Source organism: Podarcis bocagei (assembly GCF_964188305.1).
Source record: "Podarcis bocagei genome assembly, chromosome: 14".
Taxonomy (NCBI): Eukaryota; Metazoa; Chordata; class Lepidosauria; order Squamata; family Lacertidae; genus Podarcis; species Podarcis bocagei.
Genome location: NC_138139.1, coordinates 19,675,477 through 19,691,161, shown reverse-complemented (window position 1 = coordinate 19,691,161; position 15,685 = coordinate 19,675,477). Strand labels below are relative to the sequence as shown.

General features: G+C 48.4%; 1 protein-coding gene across 2 annotated transcripts in view; it reads right to left on the bottom strand.

Moving 5' to 3' along the window:
* The window catches only part of MFGE8 (milk fat globule EGF and factor V/VIII domain containing), a 34,843-nt gene extending 19,403 nt beyond the window's left edge, over positions 1-15,440 (bottom strand). Inside the window, exon 1 of one of the 2 annotated variants that reach the window (XM_081171211.1) lies at positions 15,227-15,440. In XM_081171211.1, coding sequence (XP_081027337.1) covers positions 15,227-15,299 — 73 coding nt within the window. In that variant the 5' untranslated portion in view covers positions 15,300-15,440. The remainder of the gene's footprint in view (positions 1-15,226) is intronic. The other variant, XM_081171212.1, reaches the window with a different exon arrangement.
* Between the last annotated feature and the right edge of the window lie 245 nt (positions 15,441-15,685).

Sequence of the window (15,685 nt, the reverse complement as noted above, 5' to 3'; positions counted from 1 at the left end):
AGCATCAGGTGGTGGAGGGGCTCAGGGAGGAAGAAAGAGACTCAACAGCTGAAGAAGGAACCAGCAGGGGGAGGAGTGGTTCTCTGAGGGAATGCGAGCAGGAGGGAGGGCTCAGAGACGCTTCCAGCGAGAACAGTGGGGAGGTATCTGAGTCTCCCATAGGGAGACCCACACCTCGCCGGAAACTGTCACGCCGTGAGTCCAGGAGACGCGTTTCCGTGAAGGAGCTTCTTTGCTGGAAGCGCTTCCGCAGACAGCCACTGTCAGACTCTACGAGTGACTAAGAGCAGACATGTTTGAGGAGCTCTGTCACACACAGAGGTTTGTGGAGCCGCACAAACTCTGAGGGAGCACGATTTTACGCACAAGCAGCTAATCATCCCATTACAGCAGTCTGACAGTCTCTGTACGCTGCCTGTGCAGGAGAAAGCATCATGAGCGACCCAGCCGGAACCGGAGGAGCAGGGGTTGGAGCTGGTCCAAGCTTGGAAGAAAGATACCGAGCGTTGGAAGTCCAACTTGCGCTGCAGACGGCGAGGCTTGAGGAGAGAAGGGCTCAGGATGCAGACAAGAAGGGGAGAGCCACCCAATTCCCCAGAAAGGTACCAGGATTGGTGCAGAAGTTTGGGGGGGACCCCAAGGATTACCATGCCTTTAGGACAGAGATGCAATATGCCATTAATGTGCAGTTTGATGAGTTCCCTGATGAGGAATCGCGAGTTGCTTTCGTAATTGGGCATCTTGAGAAAGGGGCGCGAGACTGGGTTCGACCCCTAATGGCAACGCACAATGACGTCCTAAAGGACACGATGAAGTTCTTTCGTGCAATGGATATCATGTTTTCCAGCGATATTGAGGAAGGGGTGGTGCGCAGACAGCTAATGGCTTGCAAGCAGGGAAGCCGATCTGTCCGTGAGTACTGGACTGAGTTTACCATGCTGGTTCACAGATTGGGTTGGGATTTATCGGCGGCACCCATTCAGATGCTATTTGAAGAAGGTCTTTCTTCGGCTGTGAAAGACGAGCTGTCCCGGAGCCCCAGGGCGGTGTCTATGGATCAGCTGACCAAATCTGCGCTGACCATAGGAGCGCGTCAGGAGGCAAGAGCCTTGGAGAGGCGGGAAGGGAGAGGGGAACGTTGGAAGGAGTTCCGCATTCCAGACATTCCTGAGCCAGCTTTCCCGCCGGCAGAGCCGATGGAAATCGGAACAGCGCGCGCGCGCGCATTTTCAAAACCCAGTGAGGGGGCTAAGAAGGAGGGAAAGGGCGCCCGGAAATGCTATCTCTGCCAACAGCCAGGACACTTTGCCAGAGTCTGCCCCCAGAGGAAGGAATGGCAAGGGATGGTGGGAGCTGTTGAGGGAGGAGAGCAGGGAGAAACGGAGCAGGTAAAAGCCAACGCCTGGTTGCCACAGTCGGGGCACTGCAGCCAGGCCAAAGAGCAGTGAAAGTGCCCGTGCCAGAAGCTCCTCAACCTGCTCGAGTGATTGAAGTGTCGCTAGAGCTGCAAAATGGACACCCCCTAAAAATAAAGGCGCTGTTGGACTCAGGCAGCTCCTGCAATTTTATGAGCAAGGAGTTTGCTGCTGAACACCAGATACAGACGATCCCTTTAAGCAACCCCCTGCAGGTGACCACGATCGATGGCAGGGAGTTGTTGGGAGGAGGAGTCAGCTTGCAGACCGTCCCAATGATAATGAGGGTGGCAAGGCACACAGAACTGATAGCGTTTAATGTGGCCACCTTGGGAGGCGCTCCCATTATTTTGGGAATGAGCTGGCTAGCGCTACATGATCCGCTGGTGGGCTGGCATCAAAGAGTGGTTTCCTTTGGTTCAGCACATTGCTTAGAACACTGCAAAGGGGAAAAGGGTTCAGCAGGGGCCCAAGCCACGCTAGCAGGGACTGAAGTAATGGAGAAGGTGAAGGTACCACCACAGTATGCAGATCTCAGCGACGTGTTCAGCGAGAAGGAAGCTGACCAACTACCCCCGCATAGGCCCTTTGATTGCCAGATCAATTTACTCCCTGGAGCACAGCTTCCTGTGGGCAAGTTGTATGCCATGTCAGACAGAGAAATGCAGGAGTTGCGAGAGTTTATTGACAAGAACCTGAAGAGAGGCTTCATCAGAGAGTCCAAAGCAGCGGGGGGTAGCCCAGTGTTTTTTGTGGATAAAAAGCACACGGACAAGCCGAGACTTGTATGTGATTTCAGGCGGTTAAATGCAGTGACAGAACCAGTGGCTTTCCCTATGCCCAGGATTGATGATATTTTGACCAGGGTGAGGAAGGGAAAGATTTTTACAAAGCTGGATCTAAGGGGGGCGTACAACCTGATACGTATAAGGAAAGGGGATGAATGGAAAACCACCATGTTTACCCCTTTGGGGGCATTTGAATATCTCGTTATGCCTTTTGGATTACAAGCAGGCTCAGCGTGCTTTCAATCTTTTATGAACCACGTACTGGGTCCTTTGCTCTACAAGAATTGCGTTGCCTTCCTAGATGATGTGTTGGTGTATTCGGAGAATGAGGAGCAACATGTGAGAGACGTCAGAGAAGTGTTGAGCAGGCTGCAAGCCAACAGGCTGTGGGTGAAACTGGAGAAGTGTCAGTTTCATACCAAGGAGGTGGAATTCCTGGGGTACCGCCTGTCAGACAAGGGATTGGCCATGGATCCCGGCAAGGTGCAGGCAGTGCTGGACTGGAAAACACCCAAAACCAAGAAGGATGTGCAGAGGTTCCTAGGGTTTGGAAACTTTTATCGTAAGTTCATCCGAAACTTCGCACACCTGACGGCGCCCATTACGGACTGTCTCAGCAGTAAAAAGAAGTTTGTATGGACGGCGGAGGCGGAGCGAGCGTTTGAGGAACTGAAAAGGGCCTTCGCCTCTGAAGAACAACTTCTGCATGTGGACTTACAAAAGAAGCTGAGGGTCGAAACAGACGCATCTGACAGAGCCATAGGGGCGGTGCTTCTTCTGCAGCCGGGGAAGGAGGAGTCAGAGTGGCGACCGTGTGCCTTCTTTTCGCGAAAGCTGAACAAATCCGAGAGGAACTACACGGTGTACGACCGGGAACTTCTTGCTATTCATGAGGCTTTCCGGAAATGGAGGCACCTGCTAATTGGTGCACAACATAAGGTGCAAGTGTGCACGGACCATAAGAATCTAGAGTATTGGAGAACTGCGCGAGTGCTCAACCAACGGCAGTTGAGATGGGCCCAGGAGTTCTCCAAATTTAACTTTGAGATTTGTTACGTGCCAGGCCCAGAGAACGTTAGGGCGGACGCTCTCTCACGCAAACCTGAATATTTGGAGGGGGAGGGAGCACCCGAAGAGACCCATGTCATTCCAGAGGACCGCTGGGTGTGTGGGGCGGCATTGGTGGGGCAAAGGGAATTGGTAGAGGGAACGGTGCATGATGAATACGCCCAGGACAAACTCAGGGGTCTCAGGAGGGAGGGAGACAAACCCGGGGGTTTTGAGGAGAGAAACGGGGCATTGTACTACAAGGGAGCGTTATATATACCCGAAGGGGAATTGAGGGAGAAGGTACTCAAGCAACTGCACGATAGCCCCACAGCAGGGCATTTTGGGCAACACAAAACCATGTGGCTGGTTACCAGGGAATTTTGGTGGCCCAAGGTCAGGGAAGATGTGCGGGAGTATGTGAGAGGGTGTGAACAATGCCAACGAGCCAAGGGGGAGAGGCGGGCACCGGCAGGTTTATTAGAACCACTACCCACACCTGAAAGACCGTGGGAAGCAGTGGCAATAGATTTCATGACTGATCTGCCAAGGTCTAGAGGGAAAACAGCCATCATGGTTGTGGTAGACCTGTTAACTAAAATGGCCCACTTTATAGCCTGCTCACATGCGGTCACAGCAGAAGAAACAGCTAAATTGTTTGTAGAAAATGTGTTTAGGTTGCATGGCGCCCCCTTGAGGGTGGTTTCAGACCGAGGGAAACAATTTACTTCCAGGTTCTGGAGGAAGCTCATGAGCTTACTGCATGTAGAGGTTAATTTCTCAACGGCCCGTCATCCAGAAACCAACGGGCAGGCGGAAAGAGCTAATGGTGTTCTCCAGCAATATTTGAGGTGTTATGTGAATGACAGAGAGAATGATTGGGTGGAGAAGCTGGCGTTGGCAGAATTTGCCTACAACAATGCAGAGAACGTGTCCACGGGGATGAGCCCCTTTTTGGCTAATTACGGGTGCCATCCCAGAGCCTTCCCAGGGGGGGAAGGGGTGAACTGGAGCGTTCCAGCTGCAGAACAGTTCGTTGAAGAAATGGAAGCGATCCATCGCCAGCTCCAACTCAACTTAAACAGGGCTAAGGAGGAATATAAGAGGCAGGCAGACAAAAGCAGAAGGGAAGGTGAAAGCATTAGGGTGGGGGACCAGGTGTGGCTGTCAACCCAAGGGTTGCCATTCAAAGGGGGTTGTAAGAAGTTAAGACCCAAAAGGCTGGGCCCATTTGAAGTCATGCAGCAGGTCAACCCAGTGGCTTTCAGACTCCGGTTACCGAACCACATGAAGCTGCACCCAGTTTTCCACAGGTCGTTGCTGTCACCGTATAAAGGGGACAGAGAAGGGAGGGTCACTAGGGGGCCAGCAATGGAGGAGAAGGAACACAGCTACCATGTAGCGGAGATCCTCAATTCCAGGTGGAAGGGAGATCAAGTAGAGTATTTGGTAATGTGGGAAGGGGAACCGGAGTCGGAAAACACCTGGGTTAGGGCAGAGGATGTCAATGACGAAGTTTTAATAGAAACTTTTCATCAGAGGTTCCCACGTAAACCTCAGCCTGTAGCGAGGTTCCGGAGGGAATACTTTGCCACCACCGACGAAGAAGAGGAGTTGGAGGGGTTCACAGATTCCGAAGAGGAGGAGGATTCAGCGAGCCAGGACGGCGATCGATGGAGGGAATTGTGCGAGACGTCTGAAGATGAAGAAGATTCTTTTCGGGGTTTTAACCCTTCACCTCCCAGGGGAGAGGAAATGGGAGGGGTGAGGGGGGCCCTGGAGGGGAGGTGGATGTCAGGGAACTGCCATCGGAGCATCAGGTGGTGGAGGGGCTCAGGGAGGAAGAAAGAGACTCAACAGCTGAAGAAGGAACCAGCAGGGGGAGGAGTGGTTCTCTGAGGGAATGCGAGCAGGAGGGAGGGCTCAGAGACGCTTCCAGCGAGAACAGTGGGGAGGTATCTGAGTCTCCCATAGGGAGACCCACACCTCGCCGGAAACTGTCACGCCGTGAGTCCAGGAGACGCGTTTCCGTGAAGGAGCTTCTTTGCTGGAAGCGCTTCCGCAGACAGCCACTGTCAGACTCTACGAGTGACTAAGAGCAGACATGTTTGAGGAGCTCTGTCACACACAGAGGTTTGTGGAGCCGCACAAACTCTGAGGGAGCACGATTTTACGCACAAGCAGCTAATCATCCCATTACATATGGTAATGTTCATAAGCGTACCAATCAAGCACGTACATAGATCAGCACAGGAAGACCGACCTGGAACCATTTTGATTCCTAAACTGAGCAAATGTTTTCTCTGCACGGTCAAAGTGGGAAACCTCCCATTGTCTCTTTCCTCACAAATCCTGTCTTAAGGGCACATTTAAGATATGAATAGGGTGTGAGCCTGTGACATGGCCTAGGAACTACCGTATTTTTTGCACCATAACACTCACTTTTTTCCTCCTAGAAAGTAAGGGGAAATGTCTGTGCGTGTTATGGAGGGAATGCCTACGGGTGGCATGCCTACGGATTTTCCTCCTCTAAAAACTACGTGCGTGTTATGGTCGGGTGCATGTTATACAGCGAAAAATACGGTAAGTATTTATCATTACAAAAGACTGGCCAGGCTACCCAGGCAATCCAATCAAGTAACCTGCCAGACAGGAGATAAACAACGACAGGAGAAAAACAACATTCAAATTTCTGTTTAGACCGCCTTTTCTGTGATGTAGGTATGATGTATCTGAGGGGTGGTCTTAGGTTATACCCCTTCTGTGATGTATGTATGATGTTTCTGGGGGTGGTTTTGATCTACAGGGTGGCAATTTCAAAAGTCTTTATAAGGCCTTGCACGCCATTGTTCTGGGTCCTCTTCCTCTCCTGCGTGTGAGGGGAGTACCCTGTTGCAACAGATCAATAAAGATCAAGCTTACTAGCTGCTTTGCTTCTCAATATTCTCTGGCTGGCCTCTGTTATTCTCTCCTACCAATAGGGAACCTATGTAAGGACTCTATATGGGCTCTTGGATACCCCATAAGGCAAAAGGGCAATTTTTGTTTACAACAACATCTTGCAGAAGTTAATCCCACAGTTTAACTATGCACAGAGAGAAGAAGTACTTTATCTTTGAGGAATTCCTTTCGTTTTGCCTCTTCTGAATCTCCCACTGTAGAGGACCCAAGGCAGATCCTCCAAAAATAGCCTCCAGGCTCCTTGTTTGCTGGGGTAGGGCTTTAACGTCCATGGCAGACAGATTTCATTAGCTTAAGCTATTCCTCCCAGCATTATTGCTCGTAAGTCTTTTTATAGCAGAAGTCCCTGGGGTTAATCTCACTTCCTAACACTCTGCTCCTCCAGTGTGCCAAGAAGAAACCAGGCTCCAAACTGTGTTCAGAGGTGCATGGGCAGCTCTCACAGCCCAGCCTGGGAAGGGAAAATAAAAAAGCAACAGAGATCCGGCACTGCCTGTGCTGTCGCCCTGGCTGGTGCCAGATGACCTCATCTTCCATCAATGCGCTGCCACGAGCCACAGCCAGGGAGGAAGGGATGGCCATAGGAATCTGAGATGTCGCTTCCGATCTGACTTGCTCCCAAACAGACAGGAGTACTTAGCTGCCCTCTGTGTCTCTCTGCCCGCCTTTTGGACAATTAATGCAAGTGAGAGCCGGGTTCCCGTGGAGTGGAGTGGGCAAGTTACTACAAACAAAAAAAAAAAAAAACAGCACTGAGCGTCTTCAGTGAAAGGAGGTGGCTGAACAGAAAAGCATTGGCAATCAGCAGGGATGTGTGAATGCCAGAGCTTTACAAAAGGGTAAGGGGAAAAAATTCAGAATCCAGGTTCCAGAGAACCCTTTTTCCCCTACTCAGTGAACCTCTGAGTTGTACTGAATTAACTTTTACTGAAGAGTTCCAGGGGTCAGCAAACTTTTTCAGCAGGGGGCCAGTCCACTATCCCTCAAACCATGTGGTGGGCCGGACTATATTCTGAAGGGAGGGGGGAATGAATGAATTCCTATGCCCCACAAATAACCCAGAGATGCGTTTTAGATAAAAGCACACATTCTGCTCATGTAAAAACACACTGATTCCCAGACCATCTGCGGGCCAGATTTAGAAGGCAATTGGGCCAGATCCGGCCCCCGGGCCTTAGTTTGTCTACCCATGGAATTGACTCATCAAACTTAATGGGCATTCATTTCAATTGGTCTAAAAAAGTTAGTTGAATACAACCCCAAGTTTTCATTTAAAAACAACCCCCCACCACCAAGTTTCTAACTCTTAAAAGGCTGGGAAAATAATATTTGGCTGTACAGTGGTACCTCAGGTTACATATGCTTCAGGTTACATACTCTTCAGGTTACAGACGCTGCTAACCCAGAAATAGTGCTTCAGGTTAAGAACTTTGCTTCAGGATGAGAACAGAAATTGTGCTCCGGCGGCGCGGCGGCAGCAGGAGGCCCCATTAGCTAAAGTGGTGCTTCAGGTTACGAACAGTTTCAGGTTAAGAACGGACCTCAGGAACGAATTAAGTACTTAACCTGAGGTACCACTGTATTGAGGATGGGCAGCGTCCCAGAAGTTTCAGAAGCCAAGTAGAGGTGATTTCAGAACATGGCATTTTGGGACAGATGCCAGGGCCACAGCAGGAGAGCTGATAACGCCTGCTCTGGGGCTGCCTTTAAGGGAGGGTAAATTCATGCCCCAGTGCTTCAAGCAGTCCTGCAGCTGAGGTTGGTGGGAGCTAAAGTTCAACAACAACTAGATCTACCTTCCCTGATCTGCTTTGGACTCCAATGCCCATCAGCCCTAGCCAGCATTGTCATGGTCAGGGATGATGGGAGCTTTCATCCAAAACACCTGGAGGACCAGTGTTAGAAACCCAGATTGGTATATAAGCTAATCACTGTTGGGTCACCCCAATGGAATGTCTAGGCGCCATTCCACCGGGATGAAGTTTTTCATTGTTATTGTTATTCATTTCATTTCTATAGCACTTTATATTTTAAAGAAAAAAATCTCAAAGCAGTTCACAACACATTAAAACATCACATAAAACAATCCAAAATAAAATAAATGCAAGCGTCAAGGAAAACAATAGAGGCAGCAACTTTTAAAATCTCAGAAAGTGCCAGGAAGATTATCCATGAGATGTTCAGCAAAATTGGAGCATGTGTGATTACATAGCTTCCAAACTTGTCCATCATGGTACTTTCTGAATTGCCTGTCTTGAACCGCCATCCATAGTCAGACACATTTAATTTCCCTGTCCAGACACTTTAACTACCCCTGTCTCCTTCTCCCTCCCAGATCTGTTCTACTTGCTCTTGCCCAAATTCTCTGATAAGCAAAAGACCCCCATTTGACAGTTCCCATCTTCTACTGATGAGCAACTTCCTCCAACCCAGTTACAGAGCACTTGACATATTCTCAGCCCACTGAGGGATTTCTGAGGTTCCTGGCTACATCTTCAGAGGTGGCTGCTCGGGTAAAATACAGTCCGAGCACTGCTGTTCTGTCCACCTTTTGGTTTAATAATGTATAATTTGACATGAGCTTCATTCACAAAGCATGGTTTCCCATTCATAAAACATATTATCTCTCATGAAAAGGTTATGAATTGAGCTTCTCTGGGCGGGGTGGGGGGCGTGCAGCATTCACCCTCAATTTACAGCAGAACCAATTAATTTCCCTGGTGTGTTCCTAATAGGACAGGCATTAAGTAGGTCTCTGCACAGCTCTGCAAGCCGCTTACTATTTCAAGGAAGAGGCTAGAGCAGAGGAGAAAGTCGACAGCGTGCAAAGGAAAAAGTGAGTTTTAAAGGGCAACTCTCCTGTCTGTGAACTCCTGCTACAATTTCTGTGACAATGGAACTCCAAGTCAAAAGGCGGGATATAAATACCTTAATAATAAAATAACATCTTCATTCCAGGAAGCTATCTTTTTACAGTTGCTTTTATACTTGTAATTTTGATGTCTGCCTTTATTTGTTTGTGGACTGCCTAAGCAGTTCTTCTGGAAATGAAAGTGGTATATAAACCCTTTTAATCATTAACATCTGAAGCTAGACAGGCCAGTGACCTGACTTGGTATAACATGGTTTTTGAAGTCTCTAAAAGTCTCAGGTTCAATCCCAAACAATTCCAATTAGAAAGGACAGGTAGCAGGCAATTGTCATAGAAGAGAGAGTCGCACCAGAAATCCTTCAGAGCTGCTGCCAATCTGAGTATCTGTTATTATTTCTTTTATTTATTATTGACATGTCTAAGCAGCCTCAGAGCGAGAGGTCTCTGGGCAGTGGTGTAGATAAAAATGGCTTAAAATCTCATGTGCCCCCTCCATGGGAGATCTGGACAAAAACAGGGCCTTTTTAGTGGTGGTTCCCCACTCACAGAATGCTCTCCCGAAGGATGCTTGCCTGGTGCCATCATTACATATTTTAGGTGCCAGGCTTTTCTGCTAGGTCTTGGGTGAGTGGGATGTTTTAATCCTGCCTTGTAAAAATACAGTTGATTAAAATTTTGTTTTTGTTTTATGCTTTTTGTAATAATAATTTATAAAGGGACTAGTAAATTTAAATAGCAACAACTATAATATAAAACAGAGTAGATTGTACTAGCCTAGGTGAACAAGAAGCCTGATCTGGTACAAGGCAGTGTCATATCCTACATGTAGTCTGTTCCTTTTGAATTATGGTGCTGGAGGAGACTCTTGAGAGTCCCATGGACTGCAAGAAGATCAAACCTATCCATTCTGAAGGAAATCAGCCCTGAGTGCTCACTGGAAGGACAGATCGTGAAGCTGAGGCTCCAATACTTTGCCCACCTCATGAGAAGAGAAGACTCCCTGGAAAAGACCATGATGTTGGGAAAGATGGAGGGCACAAGGAGAAGGGGACGACAGAGGACGAGATGGGTGGACAGTGTTCTCTCAGCTACAAACATGAGTCTGACCAAACTGCGGGAGGCAGTGGAAGACAGGAGTGCCTGGTGTGCTCTGGTCCATGGGGTCACAAAGAGTTGGATACGACTAAACAACCAAGGGTCCTCTTTAGGGAGTCCCTGCAGAATAAAAAGTTTGTTTCCACACCCATTGGTGCTCCTTTATATTCTTTTCCTTTCCCCCATTCTGACTGCAGGCTAAGAATGTTTCTGTCCTTTGATTAGCTACTACTTAAAAACCAGCTCATTCCATTTGGCCCTGATAAACAAACCAGCAAACAATGGAAAGGGGGAAACGTATCTTCTGGTTGGGATAAGAAACTATTGTCTGCTTGCAGAGGGAAGGATTGCCTAATGATTAAAAGAATACTATGTGTCTGCATCGGGACTGTTGGGTCAGAACCAATTCCCAATTATCACTTCACTCACTGTCACGAGGCAAGGAAATCGGATGAGAAACACAATCATGCCCCCATGTGTGAGAACAATGTGTCTGTTTCCCAGAATCAGAAGTGCCTGGGGAAAAACAGGATTCCTTTAAGGCTAGAGAAAAGGGGAAAGTAGACAGCGTGCAAAGGAAAAAGTGAGTTTTAAAGGGCGACTCTCCTGTCTGTGAACTCCTGCTACAATTTCTGTGACAATGGAACTCCAAGTCAAAAGGTGGGATATAAATACCTTAATAATAAAATAACATTTTCATTCCTTTCATCTTGCCTGGAACTGGAATAGCCCCAATTCCTGTTGCCCACCTATCCCTTATGTTTCATGACCCCCAAATAAAAGCCCAAATCATTCCTAGAGAGTTTTGATTCGTTGGGAAGAGTAGCATTTTCTGTACGCTTGACTCTAAATCGCTTGGCAGAAGGAATGAGAATTATTTTTGCAGGGGCATCACTGATTGAAGGTGGCTTAGGTCACATTCACACCATACATTTAAAGAACATTTTATGCCCACATCTTCCTTCAAAGAACCCTGGGAATTGCAGTTTATCCCTTGCAGAACTACAATTCCCAACAACCTTGACAGGCTACAGTTCCAAGGATTCTTTTGGGGAAGCAATATACTTTAAATACCCTGTGGGCCTGATAGTAAAGTAAAGGGTAAAGGGACCCCTGAGCATTAGGTCCAGTCGTGACCAACTCTGGGTTTGTGGTGCTCATCTCGCTTTATTGGCTGAGGGAGCTGGTGTACAGAGCTTCCGGGTCATGTGGCCAGCAGGACCAAGCCGCTTCTAGCAAACCAGAGCAGTGCACGGAACCGCTGTTTACCTTCCCGCTGGAGTGGTACCTATTTATCTACTTGCACTTTAACGTGCTTTTGAACTGATAGTTTGGCAGGAGCAGGGACAAGGTCGCGGGGATTCGAACCGCCGACCTTCTGATCGGCAAGTCCTAGGCTCTGTGGTTTAACCCACAGCGCCACCAGTGTCCCATCTGCCAAATATCAGAGGCTGCTCCCCTATTCACCCCTATATTTTGGTGTGGCGAGTGAGTGGGGGACCTTTCTCAGCAACGAGGGGGCTGGATGGCCCAGAGGTTGCCAGATGTGGAACTTGTTAGAATTTTAAAAAGGAAAGAAGACAAGAGGACAGATTGCACCAACAGCAGAATCCACTGGGATTTTCATTCATGCAGAATCCAGTCTAATCCCTTTCAGCTACGTACATCTCTGCACCTCCACTGTCCTGAGTTCCGGGTTGTTGTTTTTTTTCCTCCTCCAACAAAGACTTAGAAGTGCTGACTCTGCCCTAAAGTGCTAACAAGAGGAGGCAGATAATGCTTAGCTCACTGTTGGGTTCAGGCCCGTACCCATCACAGCCCTGCAGTAAGCATTTAAACAGTCTCCTCCCCACTGTCACCATCAATCAGAAATATAAATATGCTGTGTTCTCTCCTCCAGCAGTTGCCTTAGGAACCAGGTAAAACTGTGGAAGAAAAAATCCCCGATTCTGACCACACAAAGGAGCATTGCCAAGTGTGGGAAGAGATGTTACAAGGAACATATGCCCTCAACTTCCTCATTCTATTGCTAACTTGTTTTTTTATCCTGCTCTCCTTTCAAGATCGGCATACTGCACATGATTCCTTCCCATGAACGCATGTTCTGTCCTCACAGCAACCCTGTTAGGTAGGCTAGGCTAAGAGGGAGCTGTTGGCCAACAGTCGGTTAATGAGGTTCAGGGCCAAGTAGGATTCAACCCCAAGTCTCCCTGACCCAAGTCCAACAGCCTATCCACTAGAAAAGGGGTGAGCAAAATTCAGGCTTGGAGAATATGCTTTGTTGTCGTTTTTACTATGTACCCAAGGTCCACCCATGGGAAACTGGAAGAAAAGAAATGCATATAAAATTAAATAATTCTGAGCCCAAGTGTTTGCTCCAAGTACCAAAACCGAATGGAGCTCACAGTCCTTGCAAACAAAAAATCCCAAGTTTCCTTTCAGCAGTGTTAATCGGGAGTCATTTGGTTGCTACTAGTACTATAAGCAATTAGGAATCTGACTCCTTGCAGATGAGGTGATCACCAGCCACTATCATATCCACAGCCTTGTCTGCACTACACATTAAAGCTGTATCATACCACTTTAATTGGTCGTGGCTTCCCCCAAAGAACCCTGGGAAGTGTAGTTTGCTGAGGGTGCCGAGTCATTAGAAGATCCCCCATTCAGTTAGCAGAACTACCATTTCCAGAGTGCTTTAACAACCAATCCCTCTTCTCAGGGAACTCTGGGACTTGTAGCTCTGAGAATGAAAATAACAAACTACAGTTCCCAGGATTCTTTGGGGGAAATCACAACTGTTTAATGCTTTAAAATGCATAGTGCAGATGGGGCCCAGATCTCCCCTCGCCCCATCGCTGTACTATATTATATTGGCTGTTCAAGGCCTATTTACCATGGATAGGGCGTAAGAAAAATATGATGCTTACATCCCAAATCTGAAAGCAATTGTTTGGAATTACTTTTCAAAGAGCTTACTAGGGAAGAGGCACAGTTCAGTGTTAGTGCATTTGCTTTGCAAGCAGAAGGTTGCTGGTTCAATCCCCAGCAACTCTATGTATGGCTGAAACCCTGGAGAAACTGCCAGCCAGAGCAGACAATACTGAGCTAGATGGGCCAATGATCTGACTCCACCTGAGACAGCTTCCTGTGTCCCTATGTACTTATTTGTTTATATTCCACTGTTTCTTCAGGGAGTTCAATACACTGCATCTTCACAACAGCCCTGAGAGGTAGGTTAGGCTATGAGAAAGCAACTGGCCTAATGTCATCCAGGGCACACTTCGGAAAGAGGAGATTTTTCATACTCAAGGCAACTGAGAGTACCTCCATGGTGAGCAGAAAAGGAGTTGAATTATTTTGCAAGAAGTAGTAGTTTTTAATTTCAGACCATCACTTTGGCCCAACTTACACATAAAACTAAACCAAACCAAGGCTTAGTGCAAGCAAGCAGGTTCCCTGACTGAAGGGAACTTTTGTTTTTATTGTGTATTTCATGTTTTCATATTGTGATTTTATGTTGCAACCTGAGACCTGCGGGTATAGTTCAGTATACAAATTTAATGAATAACCAATAAATAAATAAATAAAAGATCACTGTGACAATACTCCTCCCCAATGCCGCTGCCCTACAAGGGACGAAGCCATGATTTGGCATATTGTTAAAACCCAGACTTATGGTTTGTCTACCCTAGATAAAGCGGTAAGCCAGGAACACACCTTGGTTAAAGTGCATGGTTTGTCTGGAGCAAGACAAACCATGGGGCCAAGGTCTGTATGCAACATTAAGCCAAACCATGGTGCCTTTAAAGCTATAGGAGCCTCAGTATGGAGGTGCATATCTAGGTAAAACTTCCAGACAGCAGCTTCCAAGTAAGATTAACCCTTGTGAGGGGCCACTGCTCAGAGGTAGGGCTGGGAGAGACTTCTGCCTCAAAGTCCAGAGAACCATTGCCAGCCAGTGTTGACAAAACTGAGCTAGACAGAGCAATGATCTGACTGGTTATGGAAGCAGCTTCCTACGTCCCTAAGCTCCTTTCGGAATTGAGTCACTGCACTGATCCAGTGTCTTCCACATCCCCACAAAAGCCTACCGACATCTTGCCCACAAGCACCCAAAAGGACCCTTGGGAGATTTATTAGGAAGTCCCTTTAACCAAACATGCACACGTACCTAAGTCCTGGAAATAGGTTGGTATAGAAGGAGAACAAATATACATCTCTAGCACCAAAACTACCCTGAAAGCCTAGAGCAGGCCCCCTTAGGCTCTCCTTTCACTTTGATTTCCACAGACCAATTCCCGTGGGAAAATATGGTGCCTATTTTCCCACATTGCAAAATGTTAGTCTGATGATCCCCAAATCAAGTCAAGGTTCAGAGGGTGGGGGAAGAGAGCACAGTCTTACTCTTTGTGTTGATCCCACTAGCTATTGTTTGTAAAATGTTACTGAGGAACGATACAGATAGGCTAAAACTGGGCGAGTCAGAGGCTTGTGGATTTCACTAGCTCCCTTTCCCTTCCCCCACCGTTTCCCTCCACAATTTGAACACAGGGCCTGCTTCTCTAAACTTCATAACCAGGTCTTCGTCTTAGAGCTTGCCAAGGCTAAATGCCCCAAAACACAGGCAGGGAGGAGGAGAACCATAAAAATAAAGCCAGGACTTAGCGCCGCCCGCCGCCCCTGGCGAATCCATCATTGTGCACAGAACTTCTCGAGCATGTACAGAGCGCTTTTCCCTAACCCTAACCAAACCGCATTCCAACCCAACGCGTAAACATACCCTGCTTGTGCGTTCGGCTGATCTTTTCAAATGGGCATTTCGAGATTTCACGGCGCTCTAACGCGAGTTTCGTGGAAGGATTTGGTCGGCAGCGAAGGAATAAATCGAGAGGGGCTGGGCTGACAAACGGATTTAAAGCCAGGGCAGCTTCGCCTTCGAGGCGCCCCGCGCGCAATTTAAGAAGGGCTCCCCACCCACCACCTCCAGTAGCCAAAAACCAGGCAGCGGAGCGAGAGAAGGGAAGGGGAAATCGGCGTTGCCTGCTCACCGCTGACAGCAACCAGCAGACAGAAGGCGAGGAGAGGCCCCAGCAGGAGCTGCGAGGAGCTGGGTCCCTTCATGGTGCGTCGTTCCCCTGCGGGCTGGGCTGGGCTGAGCGCGCCTCCCGTCCCGTCTCGTCCTGCTCCGCTCAAGCTCGGCAAGTTCTGCCGCCTGTTTGTGTTCCTGCTCCGCACAGGCGAATGACTCAGTGCAGCCCAAGGCAGCGAGCGAGCCCGCCCCCTCTTTCCCTTAAGGCTCAGCCTGCCAATTACGCCCCGCCGCCACGTGCTCCGGCTGTCGAGCCAATGGCAAGCGGCGTCGGAAGGAGCAGGAGCAACAGCAGCGCAAGGAAAGCCATTTGGCCCATTTGGAGGGATGGGTGAGCGGACCGGGATGGGCTGCTGGGCGCCTAGACGCCAACATTTGGCTAAGCGCAGTCGTGCTTGAAATAGGTTTACCACCTTTG